Source organism: Zalophus californianus, chromosome 10, assembly GCF_009762305.2.
Source record: "Zalophus californianus isolate mZalCal1 chromosome 10, mZalCal1.pri.v2, whole genome shotgun sequence".
Lineage (NCBI taxonomy): Eukaryota > Metazoa > Chordata > Mammalia > Carnivora > Otariidae > Zalophus > Zalophus californianus.
In genome coordinates, this window is record NC_045604.1 from 38582332 (window position 1) to 38605545 (window position 23214).

The 23214-nt window shown below is 35.6% G+C and overlaps 1 protein-coding gene across 6 annotated transcripts in view; it reads left to right on the top strand.

Annotated features, from left to right (window-relative positions):
• Nucleotides 1–23214, top strand: part of RPS6KC1 (ribosomal protein S6 kinase C1) — a 174739-nt gene that overhangs the window by 86367 nt on the left and 65158 nt on the right. For 5 of the 6 annotated variants that reach the window (XR_003522969.1, XR_003522968.1, XM_027610784.1 and 2 more), the window contains exons 7-8: nucleotides 1807–1922; nucleotides 9931–10023. Coding sequence is in view for 4 of the 6 variants with exons in the window: in XM_027610784.1 (XP_027466585.1) it covers nucleotides 1807–1922; nucleotides 9931–10023 (209 nt within the window). In the remaining 2 variants the exon portion in view is untranslated. The remainder of the gene's footprint in view (nucleotides 1–1806; nucleotides 1923–9930; nucleotides 10024–23214) is intronic. The other variant, XM_027610786.1, reaches the window with a different exon arrangement.

Consider the following 23214-nt stretch of genomic DNA (forward strand, 5'->3'; position numbering starts at 1 on the left):
CCACAGTAGGCAAAGAATGGCAGGAATGTAGCTTCCGCTGAAATCTGGGACCCCAGTCACACCAGGATTCCTTTTTTTGTCTCTCATAACTGCTTTTCTCTGTTAAAGTCCCTCTTTCTGGTTGGTTCTTTGCGCATTGGCAGAAACTAAGGCTGCTGGCAGTTCCCAGTCCTCTTATTTCCAGCGTCAATAGCAGAGAGGGACTGATTGGCCCAGTTTGTGTTGGGCCAATTCCTCCCTTTTCCAACTGTGGCCAAGAGGGTGGGGTTCTGTCATTGGTCCAGCTTGTGACAGAGGACTCACCCTTGACTGACTAGTAGGGGGCAGAGGGACAGAGATCTGAAACATGAGTGCAGTTTTCTTTCACTCCACCTTGTTAAGGGCTGGTAGTGGAAGGGAAGAGGTGGAGGGTTACAAAGGGGGGAAGTAAGGGCCATGACCCGGAAGAAATAGAAGATGCTATTCTAGGCAGAAATAACGTTTTTCTACTAGTAGTCTTTGGGGGGAAAATGCCTGCTTTACTATAATTCAGTTCAGTTCACTTCAGCAACACAGGAATGTTATTTTGTAGGATTTGGTTTAGAGAGAAGCCAAGATTGAAAACCTTTACAGTTTAGTGCTTCCTGTATACAGCCATCTTTGTTGTGGTGTCTTTTATGTATAGTCTCCTTTAATCTCTGCAGTCATTTGAAGTATTTATTTAGAGAATGAGGAGGTGGGTCAGAGAATTGAGATGATTTATCATAGGTCACATGACTAGTGAGAGGCAGAGCCAGAATTTAGATAACCATGGTTTCCAGAATGTAATCAAGGGCACTTTCCACTGTATGATACTTGCTTTTTGGTTAACTTCATTCAGAAAATGCAGGAAAGTACTGTGTATGAAGTGCTTTGATAATGTCGTGAATGTATAGAATATTATTTATGAAAGGAGCCTTAGAGATCATATAGTACAGTGGTTTTCAAACTTTCAGTCATGGAATCCTTTCTTCAAACGAAATGTTGTATCACAGTCAGGTATATAAAATGGATAAAAGCTTAGGATCATTCCAGTCTAGAGAGGAGAGAGCCCAGTACTTGCTTAATGGGCTAGACCACCTCTTTTTCGAGGTCTTGAGTTCTTTGGATACCCTTTGTTTAGAGAAACAGAGCCAGCCAGGGTCAATGACTTGTTCATTTTCCTATAATTATATATTACAGGGGTTTCAATTACATTTTTTTTCTCTTTTTTAAGTTCTTATTTTAATTCCAGTTGGTTAACATACATTTCAGTTACATTCTTATTTTCAGTTGTAAGGTGGATGACAATTTGTTGTTAATGAAAAAACCATGAAGCTTACAAAAATCAGAGTGACTTCAGAGTTACCCTAAGTAATTTTATTCTCCAGTTTGGTGGTACTTTTAGAGCATATCAAATCCATGTCATGGCTCTTACTACACATCTACTGCATTTAGTCCCAATTTGTTGAATTGGAATTGTATACTGCCTGGACTAGGCTAGTTTTCTGTTTGCAGAGCTTTTTTATACTACATTTCTTTTATATCAATATCTCCTATAAAAGATATCAAGTTCTCTCTATATATTTAAATAGGAAAATTTCCGAATTTGGATAAATCAAATTTATGGTGGTAATATTTACACCTTGCTAATACTAATAACTTTGATGTCTGTTCCAGTTTTGAATCTCTCTTCTTTTTAGTTAGAAATGTGAACAAGTGATGAACTGGGTAAAAAAAAATCCTCAGATTGGATAAAAGAAAATTTATTTATTTTTCACATGTCCTGGCTTTGTTTTCTCCTTTTAGGAGAGTCAAGCCCGACCCGTCGAGAAGCTGTGAAGAGAAGAACAGCAGAGTATCTCATGCGAGCAGAGAGTCTTTCTAGCCTTTATGGAAAACCTCAACTTGAGGATGTATCTCAGGTGTGTCTTACATTTCATTTTGTATTTTCTTTAGCCATTTTTGCTGTGTTGTCTGTCGGCTTTATTTATAATTAGAATGTTTGAGAATATTGGTCTTTGGAATTTTATCAGTAATTTTATAACAAGTTATTGGTGGGAAGAGCATTAAAGCAAGCCACCAAATGTGGCAGAAAACGGGACTTGCTTTCTCCTCTTTCTCAGCCCTTTGTCCCTTACTCTACCCTTAAAACTTCATGTGTTAAAATGATGGTAATTTGTGCTGAATTTTATTTGAAAAATTTTTAAGGTTAATTAATGGTTTTTGTACAATTCCTGTACAGTTTTATTGATTCATGCTAAAACTACTTAAGCATAAGTCCTACAGCTGCTATAGATCACCTGGAATTATAAAGGCATAATTCTAACAGGGTTATTTAGGTTATTTAGGTTAGGGCTGTCTTTACTTAGTCTGGTCTAGAAAGCAGGTGAATGCTTAAAACATTGGAAACATTATTATTTATTTATTATTATTGTTTTAATGTCATATCTATCTGGATTTGGCACATATCAAGAAGTAACTTTTCTGGGGGCACCTGAGTGGCTCAGTTGTTAAGCGTCTGCCTTCAGCTCGGGTCATGATCCCAGGGTCTTGGGATCGAGCCCCATATCGGGCTTCTTGCTCAGCAGGAAGCGTGCTTCTCCCTCTATCACTCCCCCTGCTTATGTTCCCTCTCTCGCTGTCTCTCTCTCTGTCAAATAAATAAATAAAATCTAAAAAAAAAAAAAAAAGTTTCTTCTTTATATAAACTAAGTTTTTCCTGATATAAGTTAAGAATTATATCTTCTAGAGACGGGAGAAAGTGCTTATTTTCTTAATTGATCTAAGATTCAGGTGAGCTTGTTCGTATCCCAGCTGTGTCATTTGAAGCCATGGAAGACTGGACAATCTTAGCTTCAGTTTCTACATCTGAATAATGATAATATTAATTCCTTTTTGGGTTATTGTTAAGGATTAAATGAGTTTAAAAAAAACCACTCATATATATACATATGAGTGTGTGTGTGTATATATATGTGTGTGCACGTGTGCACTCACACACCCACACAAATACTGCAAATCAAGTGCCTACCTCATAAAAAGACCAGCCTATAGGCTAAGCTTATAAGAGTAGCTTAATAAGTTTTAGCCCTATTTTTCATCTCCCTTCACATATTGCTTTGTATAATTTTTTCCATATTTTTTTAATGCTAATATACTTTTTGACAACTATAACATGTCTCAATTTTCTAGTTTTAAAAATAGCTCAATACTTAATCTTGTTTCATTGGACCATTAGACTTTTTGTTGCTGATTTTCTGAGTCTTTTAAAATATGCAATTATCAAACAGATACTTATTAGTGAGAATTTTCAGTGTTAAGTGTTTGACCGTTCCTTTTTTTTGTTTTAGAGAGAGCAAGAATGCGTGTGTGGTGGGGGGGAGAGGCAGAGGGAAAGAGAGAGAATCTTAAGCAGGCTCCACGCCCAGTGCAGAGCCCAATGTGGGGCTTCATTTCACGACCCTGAGATCATGACCTGAGCTGCAATCAAGAGTCGGGCACTTAACCGACTGAGCCATCCAGGTGCCCCTGACCATTACTTTTAGAATAAAAAAATTATATTCCTATTTGGAAGTAATATACTTTTGTTACTTGTTCTTATATAATGAATATGATTTAAATAAGTATCTGCTGTTTCATTTTCAGATTATTATTCTGTGTTCTATTTGCTAATCTTTTCCTATTTTCTATCATTGTTGGTTTGATTGTATTATTAAGTTTATTTTTAAACTCCTTACTATTTTATCCTTTTTAAATGGAATATTTATCTAAAGATTACTTTGAACTCAAGTCTTATTTTCTGTGGGGTTGACAGCCTTCCCTGTGTCCAATCCTGATGTGTACTTCCTCAATTCCATTTTGGGGGACAATTATAAAAGTATTAAATAGGATGGGCCTCTATGAACTTACTTATTTTACTAATTCATCTTGTATGTAAATATTCTAACAGTTTTAGAAAATTACTAGTATTTTATTCTTTCCATTAATGTTAACTTTGAATGTTCTACCTATTCTTACTCCTCAAACTCCCGACTTACGCAGCGCCTGTTATAGTTTCCCATAATCACTTCTGTGAACAATAGTTTATTAAGCAAATAAATATATAAAGCCTGCTGTATAGCTTTTGACTTGGAGAAGGGAACCATAAAATATATCAGTCAGAAATTCCCTTCGAGCACAACTTCTAATGAAAATTAAACAAAGGAGATCTAATACAGGAGAACTGGTTGTATTAGATTATATATTAATTCACTAAGCATTGGTTAAGACGCTCTATGAATATATTATCAAACTAGATATACTTTGGAGTTATACAAAAGATAATGACACAGTCTCTGCTTTTGCAAACCCTATATAGTATAATTGAAGCCCAAAATATGCATCTCATTGAAGAAATGAAAGAATGGTCAGAGTCATGTAGAATAGTGGGAACTTGTATCAAAAAAGGGTAAAACTACCTAGTGAATCAGATTTGATGTGCTAGGATTTTTTTCAACTCTTAGGCAAGGAAGCTAGAGGACAGTTTTTCTTGCTAGAACAAGATGTTTCTCTTTGGTTAGTATTTGCTTTTTATTTCACTAATGTATTTTATGCTGTTGAACCTGGCCCTTAGGTCAGAGGCATGCTTATTTTCTTATCTATTATTTAACTTAAATGACTTCTCGAGGTTCATGATGAGCTTGGTGAATTCACTATTTCCTTCTTTAACCTCTTTGGGCCTCAGTTTCAACCAACACAATGAGAGGATTGGTATAAATGATTTCTAAGGCCCTTTTAGCTCTTAAATTCTGTGCAAAGCAGATATTATTTCTCTCTAGAATCCATGTGCAAGTATTTCTTTCTAGACTGGTTGATTAGGAAAATAAAGGAATACCTTCTGGTTTTAAAATTTTGTGTTGATTGTTGTTTTCCCCATTGGTGCAGTCCAGGTCATGACTCGTTCCACCCGAGTTTTCTGTGATGATTTAAGCTTTTGCTTTATTGAATTTATTTATGAGACTCTTCTGTGGTAAATATAAAAGTTCTGAACTTCCCAGTCATTGATGGTAATATCCTTTTTAAAAAAGGACAGAAAAGAGCAAAAGCACTCTTTGTTTTCTTCGTTACTTCAATTTTAATAGCCTCTAAGAAAACTTAAGGGGCAGTTTTCAGAAAAAAAGGAAGTGAACTTTGAAGTAAAGGTGAAGTCTTAACTGATGGAGATAGAGTTCTTTTTCTCTTCCTTTTTTTTTTTTTTAATTGGAGATGACTTTGAATGATTTAAGAATTAATATTAAAAGAGGATTTTCCTGGAAAAGACTTGGAGTAGCTTTTTTACTCTTTTTGGCTCTAGGAATTTTAAACCAAGATCATTGAAATTTAGAAAAAGACAATAAATGGTCTATATTTAGGACATAAAAGATTGTGTAGTTTCTAAAGTGTGAATACATTTTTTGTCATGCAGTTAAACAAAGTGTGAATGAAAATTAATATGTAGAATGCATGCCTTTCCTGAATATTTATAGATTTTGGGTATAATTGCTATAATATTGAAAATATTTTTCTGTTGTGCATTTTGTTGACTCGTATTATTGATATTTCTCAATTTTCCTTTAGAAAATATTTTTAAAATTTATTTTATTTTTTTAAGATTTTATTTATTTATTTGAGAGAGAGAGAGAGAGAGAGCACGAGAATGGGGAGGGTCAGAGGAAGAAGCAAACTCCCTGCTGAGCAGGGAGCCTGATGTGGGACTCGATCCCGGGACCCTGGCTGGGATCATGACCCAAGCTGAAGGCAGTCGCTTAACCAACTGAGCCACCCAGGCGCACTAGGAAATATTTTAAAATGAGTATTGTGTCACCCTTAGTGAGAAATGGCCCAAGCAGCAATGCAGTCAGTGGCAGTCTACCTCAGTAATATGACATCCTTGAAATGTGATCTAAGAGAGGCTTAGGAAACCAGGTTGGAGGGTTAATAAGGTGCCAGTGAAAGTCTTGGCAAAGCCAAAAATTTACAGATGAAGCCAAATTCGGAAACTAAAGTATAGTTAACCGTCAGGTTTCAGAGTGTGGGTTCTTGATATGTTTTTTCGTGCTTTCCTTTTACCCTTATCTCCCCACCATCCCCCCAAACTTACTCTTAGGTTACAGATAGCTAACCCTATTCCAGATGTGCTTGGTGGACCAGCAGCATCAGCATCACCGTTAGTTTGTTGGAAATGCAGAATCTTAGCCTCTCTCAGACTGACCAAATCAGAATCTCCGTTTTAACAAGGTCCTCTGATAATGTGCAAACACGTTAAAGTTTGACAAGTACCGGACTCACAGATTGGTAAGAATGGAGGTAGATCTCAGTGAGAACAGGGATTATTATCAAGTGAAGAAGACTATGGGCAGGATAAACAGCAACTTTAAAGAAATCAACAAAAACAAAGGTAAGCGTCACTCAGCCATTTAGAGAATGTAGAACAGAAATAGTAAACAGATTTTATTGGTGTGTTTAATCCTCTGGTAATGGCTGCCAAGAACACTGTATTATGAGAAAGAGTGTGAGATTAACAGAGATATCTGCCAAGGGCTTGAGCAGTGGAGTGATATATATTTGCCATTTTTGGTTTTGAAGATTATTGGATCATTATACATTCTTATAAGACCCATCATGTATTTCCCCCCCCCCCACCTCCTCCTGTGTTTTATTTTGGTATAGATGAATACAACTGTTCTTGCTTCTCTAGGCATCTTCTGTTACAGTAGTTAATATATATAGGTGAAAATTTTACTTTTTTCATTAAGGAAATCAGCTATGTTTCCTAGAAATACACTGTATTCCACCCCCTCCATTCCCTTAGCATTGGCTGGATTTTCCCCAAACTGTTATATTATTTTGTAAGTAAGATTTAATCCCCTCTTATCTGTTATCTAGTTTTGTCATCTTAGATTGCTTAACCTTACCGCTTCTCAGTTTTCTCATCTGAAAAAAAAAAAAAGAGAGAATGTTGGACTTGATCTCTATCTCTTTCTGTTCTTAAAATTCTGTGGATTTATGTTTCCTTTTGCCATCGGAAAAAAGGAATAGATCTATAGGGATTCTACCCAATTTAAACGCTGCGTATAAGGAATACAGGATTTTTTATTGATGATTTTATTTCATGATCTTTCTTTGTTCATTTCTCTGATCTTAAACTTTTATAGATGGTTAAAGTGGAAAGAGAACTTTAATGATCACTTTGCCTTTGGTCTTTCCCTATTAGAATTTCACCATTCCCATCTTTGCAGAAGTAGCCTTACTAAATCACTGTTTTCTTTGGGTTGTTTCTCATACAAAAACTTGTTTTCTAAACTCTGGAGAATATGGTCCAGACCTGGCATTCAAGGCCTGTGAAAACTGACTGATCCTAAGTGCATAATATTATTTTCCTTTGTTCTACAATGTGAACATTTTTTCCCCACCAGACCAGTTTCCTTCCAATCCTATATATCCTTTTCCTAACCTAATTTCAACATAGCATTTAAAATCCTCTTTAGTTCCACTTGTTTCTGAGGCTACAGTTTATCATATACGAACCAGTGACTTATCTCTATTGTCTTGTATTTTTAAAAACTGTTTTGTTGTTATTTAACTTTTCATGTTTTTGGCTTATCTCCTCAAATAAATTATAAACTTCTTGAAGCTAGGGGATCGTGCCTTTTGATGGTTTCTGTTCTTTTCAGTTATAATGCACATAGTGGGCATGCAATCATTATTCACTGAAAGGTGCAGGAGCGATTTTACGGTTTGCTATCTTTGTTGTTGAGATTGCTACAGTGAACCAAAACCCTGCTTTGGAAACTGAAAGATCCAATAACATCAGTGAGTAAGAAGGTATAAGGTAGAAATGGGAGATAGGGGGCACCTGGGTGGCTCAGTCAGTTAAGCGTCCAACTTTTGATCTCAGCTCTCGTCTTGATCCCAGGGTCGTGAGTTCAAGCCCTGCATTAGGCTCCACGCCAGGTGGCTCAGTCAGTTAAGTGTCCAACTCTTGATTGATCTCAGCTCAGGTCATGATTTCAGGGTCATGAGTTCAAGCCCTGCGTTGGACTCCGTGCTGGGTTGGGGCCTACTTAAAAAAATTTAAATAAATAAATGAATGAATGAATGAATAAATAAATAAATAAATAAATAGGAGATAGGGAAGTTAGACTCATTTGGCCATATTTTTAAAGATAAATGTAATGGATAAATTATTCTAGAGCAATAATTCAATTCAAAACTGTACAGCTATAATGAAACTTTGTAACAAATGGAAAACTGAGCCAACCATGAATCACAGCCTTATATTTACCCCAGATGGCTCAAGAGTAACTTAGAGGGGGAGTACTAAAAAACAATGTAATAATCGATAAACTTGTTTATTTAGGTATTCTTTTCCCCTATAACTTTTCCTCAACATTTCTCTTACCAAAAATCACAATCAGCTCTTACTCTTCCTTGAAATAGGGGAAGATGAATTTTTAATGATCAGAATGTGTTGTGGAGGAGAATGACTGCAAACAATACAGGAAGAAGTTGGGGCACACCGAAGTTAGTCCTTGCTTGCTAAACCTAAAAACAAACAGAAATTTGAAAGCAATTAGAATTGTTGCTGTTAGAAAATTTCACAGATGATAGATTTCCCAGCTGTAAATGACACCTGATTTATGGATGTTACTTCTTTCTCTTGCTTCCCTCCTCTCTTCCTCCTTCCTCTCTTTTCTTTTCTCCTTCCAACTGATGTGCTAGGAGCCGTGTGAAGATGACTAAGGTGTATTTCCTGTTCTCAGGGAGCTCCGTGTCTAGTGATACTGGCCTGCACAAGGACTTGAAGTATCAAAAGTGGTATCTCAGTAACTGTTAATCATGACATTTCATTAACCAGGATATTTATCTTCCATTCAGGGGGAGAACAGTGTTTCCTGTATATTCTGATAGACTTCTGACAACAAACAAGTCTGCTTTGAGGCTACATTAAAGGCTTTGTGTCTCCTGTCATCTTTTGCAGCATTACCATTTTACTATACAGATTAATATAACATTGCCTTCTGGTTGTAAATGCCAAATGGAGATGTCTTTGGGGTTTATTTCGACTAAAGTCATACTTTACTGATAGGGAAAAACTAAGACCAAGGGCTGGGGAGTTAGGATTATTCTTTTATTGTGTCTGGTCCTGAAATATCCTTTCCTGTTTTCATTGATCTTTTTTGTAGCCAACAGACCTAGTTTTTCCACATAACGCATGTTCAAATATTAAAAAAAAAAATTGTTTTCTCCTGTAAATCATCTCTTTTCTAGGCTTAAACAACCTTGGTTGTTAACAATTATTGGTTATATGATGGAGTTTCTTAATTTCTCACCGTTATTGACAGTTCTTCTGGTTAACCTTGGATCTGCCAGTCCTCTTAAAATACGTAGTATATGTTTATAAAGTAACATTAAAGGACTATAGTTTCACGATGAGAGAGAATGACTTGTGTTGCCGCTTTCCCCAAGTTTATCAATTATTACATTGTTTTTTAGTACTCCCCCTCTAAGTTACTCTTGAGCCATCTGGGGTAAATATAAGGCTGTGATTCATGGTTGGCTCAGTTTTCCATTTGTTACAAAGTTTCATTATAGCTGTACAGTTTTGAATTGAATTATTGCTCTAGAAATTATACCAGCTCATTATTTTTTCTTTTTAAAATTTTGTTTTCAATGTTATCATGATTTATTTACTTGAAACTTTTTTCTTGCTTTTTCTTTTTGATTTTCTTTCTTTTTGATTTGATTTTTTTTTATTTTACATTACAGACAAACAGAAACTTCCTCCTTTCATCTTTCCATTCTCTGATTTATGATAAATTTAGTTTCCTTTGGCCTGGCATTTGCTTCAGCAGGCAGTCTTCCTTCAAGTACCTCCCTGATTGATGTATAATCTTTGATATCTTCCATTAGCCTCCAGGATCACTAAGTTCAAGGCCCCCTTGGAACCTAAGGAGCCCTGCCGAGGAGCTGAAGGCCTTCAGAGTCCTTGGGGTGATTGACAAGGTAATTCTTCAGTGTCTCTTCAAGAGTTCAGTCATAAATCGACTGCATGCTGACATTATGTCTTTGAAGCTCTGGATCTTAAAGATATGAAACAAAAGGAGAAAATGACTCAAATGCATCTGCACTTTAAAATAACAAAAGCAGAAGAGAAAAAGCTTTTATCTAAGCAATTCATGTAAGGTCATGCAAAATATATTTGAGCTAAAGGAGAAGATGCATATTTGTTGGCATTCAAGTTGAGTAAGGGTTTGGTTTTGTAAACCCGTTAGAGCAGGGTAAAGATACACTTTTTGTTAGTTACAAAGACTTGTTAGTAATTTTCAACATTAACTGGTATAGTCAATCTAATGATCAAACAGAAAAATGGCACTCTTCTAAGAACTGCCATTTACTGAGTACCTACTATGTGTCAGGCCGTCTATTAGGCATATCATATAAAACAACTTGCTTAGTCCTTCCCACAACCCTGCTTTCCCCATCATGGTAGGAAAGTGATAGTTAGAACAGGGTAAGTAACTTGCCCAGAAGTTACATAGCTAGTTTAGGGTAGTACTGGAATTCAAACCTAGATCTTTGTGAATCCAAAAGCATTTTTTTTCCTAGCACATCACCCCCCACCTTTATACACACACACTTTTGTAACTGGAATAAAAAATAAAGAGATAACAGAGATACCTGCTTTTGAGTTTCCCCAAATTTGGTGACATCTCAGGTACACTAAAAATTCACAGTACTGGCTGAGAGCTTACAAGTGTAATTTAAAAACCATATACAGTAAACCATGTTTTAAATGTATTTATCAACCACCACCTTACCTTTTTCAGAGTAAAAGAAAATGCTTTATTTAATATTAAGGTATAAATTTAGGTGGTCTTTTTATATTAACCACCTTTTATGAAGCACCTTAGTGTTCGTTTGTAACTTACTGTTCATTGAGTACTTCTTAGGTTCTAAAGTATGCATGTGATTTGTTGCTAAAACTAAACAATAAACAGTATATTTCAGGCAAGTTAGACAGGAACTAATGGTTTGCGGTATTCCGAAGGGAATGTTAGGTTGGATATTACATGAAGCTCTCAGTGTCTTACTGAATTTTATAAGTATCATTTTTCTCAAATTCATATAACTGAATTTTGACTTAAAGAATTCTAAGCAGTAGTACTTTTCAGCCTGAAACATTTCTTTAACCATGTTTTTCCTAGCTTTTCCAGTTTGGAGAACATTCTGTTTGAGAGTACAGGGAAGCAAAATAGGAACTGAATAGTTCCTGGGTTCTTGGATTTCTGTACAAGCAAATACACTTTTTTGATGTACAGTGTCTGTTCCTTCTCTTTGATGTATTTATTTTGATAAAGTATGACTTTTCATTGATATGCTCTAATCATGAGTAAGTCACCTTGAAGTCCTGGTAATATCTATGAGTCTCACAGGTTTATCCAAACAAGCACTTTCAGCAGTGGAGGAATTCTTAAATTCTGTGTTGAGGCACAATTTGCCACTGTCTTTATTCTGTTAACCTGGGAAGTATGTTGAGAAGGTGTTGAGAAGGTGACATTTAACTTTCTAAGTAGAGATAAGGAAATATGTATTTGGGAATTAATAAGCTTTGCAAATAATCTTTTAAAATTTACAACAGAGTCACTCTTTGTAAAAAAAATTACTAGATTTTTAAAAATTTGACTTATTTTAAGATAAATTCTTTTCCATTTGGGTTTTAGAAACTGGAAGTTTGGAAGAACAGTGTTGAATACATTGAAATGGCTAGCAGATACACAGGATATATTAATCTAAGCCTGTACAGACCATAGTTTCTCTGATTTTGTTTCATTGCAGTATTTGTTCTTTATGAATTATTTTGAATGTTATTGTCTATAAACTTAGGAAAATAAATGTCCCTAGGAATAGGATTTTACAGACTTTTAAATAGAAAGTAAATCAAATCTGTTCATCAATATCTAGACTGTAAGCTCCATGAGAACAAGATCTTGTCTTTCTTTTTCTCTGTATTCTCAGTGCCTAGAATCATGCTTGACACATAATGGGTGCTTGATAAATATTTGTTGAAGGAATAAATTGGAAACTTGAATAATTTTAAATATATCATATATAGAGTGACACCTACTGGTATAATGTGAGACTGCTCCCTAGTACCATTGCTCAAGACACCTAGAGAAATAATTCCATTGCTGTATCTTGGTCTAGTATTCAAAGGGAAATAAACGACTTTTTCTTCTTCAACTGGGATAACAAAATCCTTCATTAACATATATATGCAACAAGGAATTTAAGCATTAGGGCTCTTGGAATATAAATAAGCTGGTGTACATTTAGAAGCAAGAATGATAAGGCTAGTGAGGGGGTCCTCAAAATCATATACAAAGAATAGCTGAAAAAATGAAGTATGGTTTACCTGATAAAAACATGTGTGTACTTCATATTTTTGAGGGCTACCCAGGATAACATGATTACATAATGTTTTGTGCAAATCTTGAGGATGAAAGAGGATATTATGCCCACATCAAGAGGTGCAAACTGTGATCACCTTAGGCAAACCAGGATGTATGGCTTTCCTGGAAAAAAGTTAGTGAAGGATAAGATTTGTTTGTTACTATCCCCAAAGGATACAACCAGAACTAAATGAGTACAAGTTTTCAAGTTTAGCTAATGTTTAAAGAATTAGGATTGACCAAAGGCAGACTGGATTCCATCATACTTACTTGTTTTTTGTCATTAGAGATATTGAAGGCTGAAGGGTCATTGGTGGGGTTGTTGTAGAAAGAATTCAAGCACTGGATGGACTTTTACATTAGGTAACTTCTAAAGATTTCTGTTAGCCCTCACATTCACTTATACATGGTCTTCATGTAGTAATAGCAAGGAAAAGTAGAAATTAGTAAAAAACCAATACTTTGATGAGAAGGATGGATTGCTATTGTTTCCATGTAAGTTTGTGCATGTGTGCATGAGGTATGTATAATTAGGGTGTGTATATGATTTCGTGTATAAGGACTGTTTATATATAGGTAATTTGCAGTTGAGTTAGAAGTCTGGATTGGTCATTTGACTGGTAGTAGAATGCCCAAATGCAGGGAGAGTTTCTGAGAAAGTTCAATATTGTATAACTTACCTACAGAAAGAATAAAGATGTCTATAATCTAGTAAATAGTTATGTACTAATGGCAGTTTCCTGCTCTTGATATTGTGCTATAGCTATATAAGATATCACCATTGGGAGAAGCTGGGTGAAGGGTACTTACTTTTTAAGTTTCCTAAATAATATTTTCTATGATGATAAATAGATAAAGTGTCCTTATTGGGAACACAGAAGCATCAATATTTGGGTATTTGCTCATTAAGAGAACATTGGGTTGAACTGGATTAAGAGGAATTTGACCTTTATTAAACAGTGTGGCAAAAATATTACTTAAATGATATCAAATTACAAGTGTTGCACTTTTGCTTGTAGAAAGATGGAATTGCTTATAGAAAGAGATCCTTTTCCATATTTTTTTCTGCTAAGTATAACTAAAACTCTGGATGTTATACAGAAAACAAACAATAGGAAGACTGGAAACTAGAGAGTAGAAGGAAGACTGGCTAATGACATTGGGACCCAATGACTGTGTAGTGGTAAATTCCCTGTACTTTCTTTTCCTCACAGACTGGATGTTGGAGAAATGAGCAACTCAGCAAAGCTAACAGGAACAGACAAAAAGCAAACTTAACAAAAACTTGCTCTTTCTAGCCAAAGGACTATGAAATGGGCAGCTTAGTAAGACAGAAAACTTAGACAGTAACCACCCTACTCCAGCCAGCACCACAGAAAAACTTTGGCACTACTGCACTACAATAGCAAAGGCCATGTGAGGTACCTATACTTTCATCCTTGCAAGACTGCAATGAGGTGCTGCATCCCTTTTATTAGGTTGGTGTCAGAAATGGCCAAGTGAGGGGATCTGGAACTTATATCCCCACTGGGCAGAAATGACACATATCAGTTGTGACTACTTGGGACCCTGGACTTTTAGCCCCAGCTGGTGGTAAAGAGGCTCCCCATCCTTTCCCCACTGAGGTAGTGTTAAAGGAGGCCTGCTGGAGATTTAGGATTTGACCACTACCCAGTGGTAATGAAGCCACCTCCCACATGGTGTAAAGTGAAGGCTCCATGAGGAGCAGTAATGAAGCACCTCTGTTCTTCCCAGCTAGGGTGGTATCAGCAGAGGCCTGAACTCCTACTTCTACCCAGCAGTTAACTAGGAGTCCCATTTTCCTCCCCCAGATATCACTGAAGGCCAAAAGGGGAACCTGAACTTCCACCTCTACCTGGTAGAAGCAAACTAATTATCTCTTTTCTCCATCAGAATCATGTCAGAGAAGGAATGCTGAAATAAAATTTTTTTACAAGATGCAACATCTTACAATACCCAAAACATCCAGCTTTCTGTAGAAAATCATTGAGAATTGGGGCACCTGGGTGGCTCAGTCAGTTAAGCATCTGCCTTTGGATCAGGTCATGATCTCAGGGTCCTGGGATTGAGCCCCAAATCAGGCTCCCTGCTCAGCACGGAGTCTGCTTCTTCCTCTCCATCTCCCCCAGCTCATGCTCTCTCTCCCTCACTCTCTCTCAAATAAATAAATAAAATCTTAAAAAAAAAAAGGAACATCATTGAGAAAAGATAATCAACTGATACCAACACTGAGATGACACAGATGTTAAAGCTATCTGTCAAGGTTTAAAACAGCCATCATAAAAATGTTTCAGTGAGCAATTACACATATGAAACAAACAAAAAATAGAAAGTCTCAACAAAGAAATAGAAGATACAAAGAAAAACCAAATGGAAGCTGTAGAACTGAAAAATACGATAAGAGAGAGAGGCAAAAACAAACCTCAGTGGGCTCAACAATGGAATAAGACAGAGGAAATAGTAAATTTGAAGATAGGACAATAGAAATTACCCAATCTAAAGAGAAAATAAAATGGGGGAAAAAGTGAACAGAGACAGGAACCTATGAGACTAAATCAAAAGTTCTAACTTGGGTGTCATTAGGGTCATAGATGAAGAGGAGGAGGGTGAAGCTGAAAAGTATTTGAAGAGATAATGGCCAGACATAAACCTACAGATTCAAGAAGCTGAATCCAAAAAAGGGTAAATCCAAAGCAATCCATGGCAAGGCATCTCATAGTCAAACTTCTTAAAAATGAGACAAAGAAAAAAATTTGAAAGCAGTGTGAGGGAAACACTTTACCTATAGAAGAAAAACAGTTTGAATGACAGTGGATTTCTCATCACAAACCATTGAGTCCATAAAAAGTGGCACACCATTTTTTTAAGTCCTGAAAGAAAAGAATTGTGTCAACCCAGAATTCTATATCCTGTGAAAATATTCTTCAAAAATGAAGGGGAAATCAAGCCATTCTCAGATGAATGAACACTATGAGAATTTGCCACTAGTTAATTTATCCTAAAAGAATAGCTAAAGTAAGTTCTCTAAACACAAAGGAAATATTGAAAGTAGGAATCTTAGAACGTTCGGAAGGATGAATGAACAGTGAAAAGGGTAAAATATGAGTAAATACTTCTTTTCCTCTTGAGTGTTCTAAATTATTTTTTATGGTTGAACAAAAATTATAACTGACCTATTTCTAAAAGTATGTAGAGAAAATATTTTAAGGCAATTGTGTTATAAATGAGGGTGTGTAAAAGGATATAAAGAGAGATAAGTTTTCTACACTTCATTTGAAATGGTAAAATGATGACACCAGGAGATGGTGGTCTTATGTAAATATAATAACTAGAGCAAACACTGAAAAAGCTATAAAAAGAGATAAAGAGATACACTAAAAAAACACTATAGATAAAGAAAATGGAATTATAAAAAATGTTAAAGTAACCCACAGTGGGGAAGGCAAAAGAAAATACACAAAAAACAGAGAACAAACAGAAAACATAAAGGAGGCTCCAGAGCAAAGAAAATTGTAAGAGCCAGAGAGGAACATTATATGATGATAAGAGTCAATCCACCAAGAACACACAGCAGTCCTAGATATGTATATACCAGACATCAGTTTGTTGAATATATAGTTGAATGAATACAAAAGAATATACCAAAATTGATGGGAAATAAAAAATTGATGGGACACAGCCAAAGCATGCTGACAGACTTTTTATAGCACTAAATGCTTGCATTAGAAAAGAAGAAAAGTCCCAAATCAATAAAAACTCTAAGCTCCCACTCCATAAAACTGAAAAAGAGCAAAACAAACCTTAAGCAAGCAGAAGGAAATAAAGGTAAGAGTAGTGATCAGTGAAATTGCAAATAAAAATCAGAGAAAAATCAGTGAAACACAAAGTTGGTTCTTTGCCGAGATAAGTAAAATTGATAAACCTTTAGCAAGACTGAGAAAAAAATATATGAAAAGACTCAAAATTACTTTGTCAGTAATAAAATAGTATAGTACTGCAGATATCAAAAAGATAATAAAGGAATAGTACAGACAACCCTATACATATGAATTTGATGATTTAGGTGAAATGGACCAATTTGTAGAAGAGTGTAGACTACCATCCAGTATGAAGTGGATAATTTGAATAGCCCTATTACTATTAAGGGCATTGTATTTACAATTAAAATACTCCTAAAATGAAATATTGAGGCTCAAATGGTTTTACTGGAGAATTTTACCAAATTTTTAAAGAATTAACACCAATTGTGGGTGTTATGCACAAACAGTCATGGAACACTACATCAAAAACTAATGATGTAATGTATGGTGATTAACATAACAATAAAAAATTTAAAGAAAAAAAGAATTAACACCAATTCTGCATATTCTTTTCCAGGAAATAGAAGGTGAAATTGTTCCCAGTTCATTTTATGAGGTCGGTGTTGTCCTAATAACAAAATCAGATAATACAAAAAAAAAAAAAAAGAAAATTATAGATCAGGATTTCTCATGAACATAGATACAAAAATCCTCAAAATATTAGGAAATAGAAATCAGCAATATCTAAAAGGAATTATGTACTGTGACCAAGTAGGGTTGATTCCAGGAATGCAAAGTTGGTATAGCGTTTGAAAATCAATCAGTGTGGGCATTAAGGAGGGCACGTGATGTGATGAGCACTGGGTGGTATATGCAACTGATGAATTATTGAACACTGCATCTGAAACTAATGATGTACTATATGTTCGCTAATTGAATTGAAATAAAATCAGTGTAATGCAACTACAGTAACAGGATAAAGAAGAAAAATCACATGATTGTAGCAATTGATGAGAAAGCATTTAAAAAACTCAACACCAGTTCATGAAAAAAAAATCTCTCTAAAAACTAGGAATAGAGGGGAACTTCTTCAACTTGGTAAAGATTAGCTACAGAAAACTTACAGCTAATGGCATACTTCATGGTGAATGACTGGATGCTTTACCCCTGAAGATCAGGAACAAGGCAGATTCTTAGCACTTCTATTAAACATAGTACTCTAGAAAGTACTATTCAAGAAGGTAAGGAAATAAAAGGCATATGGATTGGAAAGGAAGAAATACAGCTGTATTTGAAAGTGACGTAATGGTTTACACATATAAAACCATTGGAGTCTACCAAAAAATCAGAACTAGTAAGTGAATTCAGCAAGGTTGCAAGATATAAAATCAGCATACAAAAATATATTCTATTTCTGCATACTAACAGTGAATACATAGAAACTGGAATTAAAAATACGGTACCCTTTATAGTCATAATTGATATACAATTTTAACGCAATTCCTATCAGATTCTCAGGGAAGTTTTTTTGTGTGTGTGTGTTGATGTAGGTGAGATTATTAAAAAATTTATATGGGAAGGTATAGGAACTATGATAGCCGAAACAATTTTGTAAAAAGAATAAAGTGGGTATAATCACTCGATTTCAGGAGTTGCATAGCTGCAGCAGTCAGGACTGTGTTGTATTGGTGTGTAGAGGGACACAAATCAGTGGGGCAGGATAGACAGTGTATGGCCAGTTGACTTTTGACAAAGGTGCAAAAGCAGTTCAATGTAGGAAGGATAGTCTTTTTAACAAAGAGTGCAGAAGCAATTGGGTATCCGTTGCCAAAAAATACACAAAAAAACAAAACAGAGCAAAACCCCAAACCCCAAACCCTTGGCCTGTATCTCACACCTATACAAAAATTAGCTCAAAATGGATCACACATTTAAATGCAAAACATAAAACTTTTAGAAGTAAACATAGGAAAAATCTTTAGGACTTAAGCCTTGGTTTATATAAGTTTTAGACATCATGCTGTAAGCATGATCCGTAAAAGGAAAAATTGACAGACTATCAAGATTAAAAACTTTTGGTCTGCAAGAAGCCTATTAAAAGGCTGAAAAGCTGCAGACTGGGAGAAATTATTTGCAAATTGCGTGTATTACAAAAAACTCATTTAGAATTTATATAGAATTCTTGAAACTTAACATTAAAACCCATACAGTCCAACTAGAAAATTACCAAAGGATATGAAAAACCATTTCACCAAATGAAGTTATGGCAAATTAGCACATGAAAAGATGTTCAGCATCACTAGTCATTAGAGAAATGCAAAATAAGATCACAGAGATGTCACTATACACCTGTTAGAAAACTTTTTTTGTAATAGCCCCAATGTGGAAACAACCAAAATATCTTATAATAAGTGAACAGTTAAACTGTAGTACATTAATACCATGTGATATTACTCATCAAAAAAAGGAATGAACTGTTGAAACATGCATCTGCTGGGATGATTGCATGAAGGTCATTATCCTGAGTGAAAAAAAACCACTCTCAAATAATTATATATTGTATGATTCCATATATATACCATTTTCAAAATGACAAAATTAATATTTCTCTTCCTTCATTTCCCATAGTTCATTTTTTTTTAAGATTTTATTTATTTGACAGAGAGCACACAAGCAGGGGGAGCGGCAGGCAGAGGGAGAGGGAGAAGGAGGCTCCCTGCTGAGCAGGGAGCCCGATGTGGGACTCAATCCCAGAACCCTGGGATCATGACCTGCGCCGAAGGCAGACGCTTAACCGACTGAACCACCCAGGTGCCCCTCCCATAGTTCATTCTATTTAAGAATTGAAGTAGTATGGGACAAAGACATATAAAAGAAATTAATAGTAAGGCAGATATGGATTAATAATTATTGCTACAATTTATTGATTACATATTATAGGGAAAGTTAGCTGATTTAACATGGTTCCATATATTTTGAAAAATTTTATTCTGTTGTAATCTTTAAAAAATCATCCCTGTGAATGTTACTTTATAATAAATGTATAAATTAATTTGTTGTTTATATAAGAAAACAATACATCCTACTACTATATTGTTAGTATTTAGTTTAAATATATAAGCATATTGTAAAAATAGTACTTTACAGTAAAAATTCTCAAATTAGAACCTGCAAATACAATATAACCATAGTTTCAATATATTGTAGTGTATTCAGCAGTACTATAGATTTAGATATATTTAAAATGAAGTAGTCTGTTACTGTGGTTTTGTGTGTAACATGCTACTAATAATTTTGGTGCCAAAAACCTATGTTTATAAATAACTTAAAAATACATTTAAGAATTGGGGCATCTGAGTGGCTCAGTTGGTTAAGCATCCGACTCTTGATCTCAGCTCAGGTCTTGATCTCAGGGTGGTGAATTGAAGCCCTGCACTGGGCTCCATGCTGGGAATGGAGCCTACTTAGGAAAAAAAATACATTTAAAAATCAGTGTAATACCTTCTGGTTTCTGGTCTGGCATGGAAAGAGCTTGGAAGGCTCCACTCCATCCTAACAAGAAGTAAAAAGCTAAACAAACTGAAAAATCAACAGCTCTTCTTAGATCCATCAGAGAAGTGAAGTCATAGGGCAAATGGCTGCCCCAAAATTGGAGAGACGGACATACAGATACAGAGAATCACTGCTTACTGGAGCAGAATCCTACATGAAAACTAGTGCCTGGGTAGAAAATGAGACTGTAATTGACAAATTGCTGGAGGCTTGATGGGACAAGTCTGAGAGTTAAAAATTCCAGGGGTTGCCCCCATATTTTTGTGAGTTTTACCTTTTAGAGCTCTACCAGGTTCTCACAGTGAGTATTGGAGGAAAAATACCCTCAGGCTTTCATTGAGAGAGGGGGAAAGTAGCCATTTTGAAATATACTAGAACATTCTATTCTTTTTTTTAATTTTATTTTTTATTATTATGTTATGTTAATCACCATACATTACATCATTAGTTTTTGATGTAGTGTTCCATGATTCATTGTTTGCGTATAACACCCAGTGCTCCATGCAGAACGTGCCCTTTTTAATACCCATCACCAGGCTAACCCATTCTCCCACCCCTCTCCCCTCTAGAACCCTCAGTTTGTTTTTAAGAGCCCATCGTCTGTCATGGTTCATCTCCCCCTCCGATCCCCCCCTTCATTCTTCCCCTCCTGCTATCTTCTTCTTCTTTTTTTCTTTTAACATATAATGTATTATTTGTTTCAGAGGTACAGATCTGTTATTCAACAGTCTTGCACAATTCACAGCGCTCACCATAATACATACCCTCCCCAATGTCCATCACCCAGCCACCCCATCCCTCCCACCCCCACCACTCCAGCAACCCTCGGTTTGTTTCCTGAGATTAAGAATTCCTCATATCAGTGAGGTCATATGATACATGTCTTTCTCTGATTGACTTATTTCGTAGAGCGTTCTATTCTTAACAAGGCTTGTCTTCAAGACAAATGATTTTACGAGAGCCTAACCAATGAGCTTTTATCATTGGCTTTGGGGCAGGGAAATACCGAGTTCTGGACAGCTTTAGCCTTCGGTGTAAGGGAAAGGGAATACCCAACTCTAATCCCCTTCTGACCTTCCAGTGGGAGGAAAGAGAAATACCCAACTCCAGTCCCCTGCAACCATTTAGTTCCACCTAAAGCTGGAAAAAATCCCATAGGAACTTGTGAAGGTCACAGCCCATGGCCACAGGCTTACTGAATGACTGAGACATAATCATAGGGGCGTAGAATTCTTTCCTTCCTCCAACATCTATCTTACCACATTACTAAAGGCCTGTTTATTGGAGTTCTTTTTACCTAATATATCACATACAACTTTCAACAAAAAACTAGAAGGTATGCAAAATGGCAAAACAAACAAGCAAAAAACCAAAAAACCCCTACAACAACAGTTTGAAGAGACTGCAAGAATCAGAACCAGACTCAGATATGGAGGGATGTTGGAATTATCAGACCATGAATTTAAAATAGCTATAATTAATATGCTGTGTACTGTGACAGAAAAAGTAGACAACATGCAAGAACAGATGGGAATATAAGCATAGAGATGGAATTTCTAAGAAGAATTTTAAAAAATGCTAGAGATAAAAAATACTATAATGGAGATGAAGAATGCTTTTGATGGGCTCATTGATAGGCTGGACAGGGCTGAGGAAAGAATCTCTCAGCTTGAGGATATATCAGTAGAAACTTCCAAAACTAAGAAGCAAAGAGAATAAAGACTAAAAAAATATGGAACATCCAAGAACTGCGGGATAACTGCAAAAGGCATAACATACATGTAATGGGAATACCAGGAGAAGAAGAAAGAGAAACGAACAGTCTGTTTAAAATAATAGTGACAATGTGTTCAATTATGTATGCTTGTGTGTGTATATGTGTGTGTATGTGTATGCTTATTTATACTTATGTGTAAGTGAAATGAATAAGAGCAATGCTACAAGGGATGGGAGAGATGAATTAGGAATATTTTGCTATTATAAAGTACTTGTACTGCCTGAGAAGCAGTATAGTATTATTTGAAAGTGGACTTGGATTAGTTGTAAATGTATATTGCAAACCCTGGGACAGCCAATAAGAAAAGTGGGGAAAAAAGTATAATTGATATGCTAAAAAAGGAAAGAAAATGGAATAATATGAAATGCTCAATTAAAGCCACAAAGGGCAGAAAAAGAATGGAAGAAAAAATAGGAAAGAAAACAAGGGCAATGAATAGAAAGCAGTAAAAAAATATGGTAGGTATCCAACTTTATCAATAATTGTAAACATGAGTGCTCCAGATTTATCAATTAAGAGACAGAGATTGTCAGAGTTGATTTAAAAAAAAAGAAGAACCAACTATTTGTTGTTTATAAGAAACTTCACTTTATAAATGTAAAAGACACATACAGATTAAAAGTGAGAGGGTTAGAGAAAGATATACCATGTTCACACTGTCAAAGGAAAGTGGGAGTAGCTATAATAATTTCAGACAGGACAGACGTCAGAGCAAGGCAGATTATCAGGAATAATGATAAAGGGGTCATTCTCCAAGAAAACATAACGATTTATAGAGTGTATGTGCTTAACAATGGAGCATCAAAATACATAAGGCAAAAAGTAGTAAAACTACAAGGCAAAGGAGAAATAACTACTATTACATTTGAAGACTTCAACACCTCTGTATCAGAAATGGACAGATCCAGCTGGCAGAAAATCACTGAGGACATAGTGGAACTCAAGAGCACCATCAATCAACATAATTGGACATAGCTGGACATCTATAGACTTCTTCATCCAACAAAAGCAGAAAATATATTCTTCTCAAGCTCACATGGAACATTCACCAAATTAGACCACATTCCTGGTCGTAAAACACTACTTGATTGACAAGTTTAAAATGGTAGAAATCACAGAATATCTGTTCTCAGACCACAATGGAATTAAACTAGAAATTGATAACAGAAGGATAGCTAGAAAATCCCCAAATGTATAGAGATTAAATAACACACTTCTAAATAACACATAAGTCAAAGAAGAAATCTGAAGAGAAATTTTAAAATATTTTCAATTCAATGAAAATGAAAATACAACTTATCAAAGTTTGTAAGATGCAGCAAAAACAGGGCTAGAGGGAAATTTATAGCACTGAATGCATATGTTAAAAATGAAGAAATCTAAAATCAGTCATCTAATTTTTGACCTTAGAGAACTAGAAAAAGAAGAGCAAATTAAAGTAAGCAGAAGAAAATAAATAAAGTTAAATTTAAGGGGCACCTGGGTGGCTCAGTCGTTAAGCGTCTGCCTTCGGCTCAGGTCATGATCCCAGGGTCCTGGGATCGAGCCCCGCATCGGGCTCCCTGCTGGGTGTGAAGCCTGCTTCTCCCTCTCC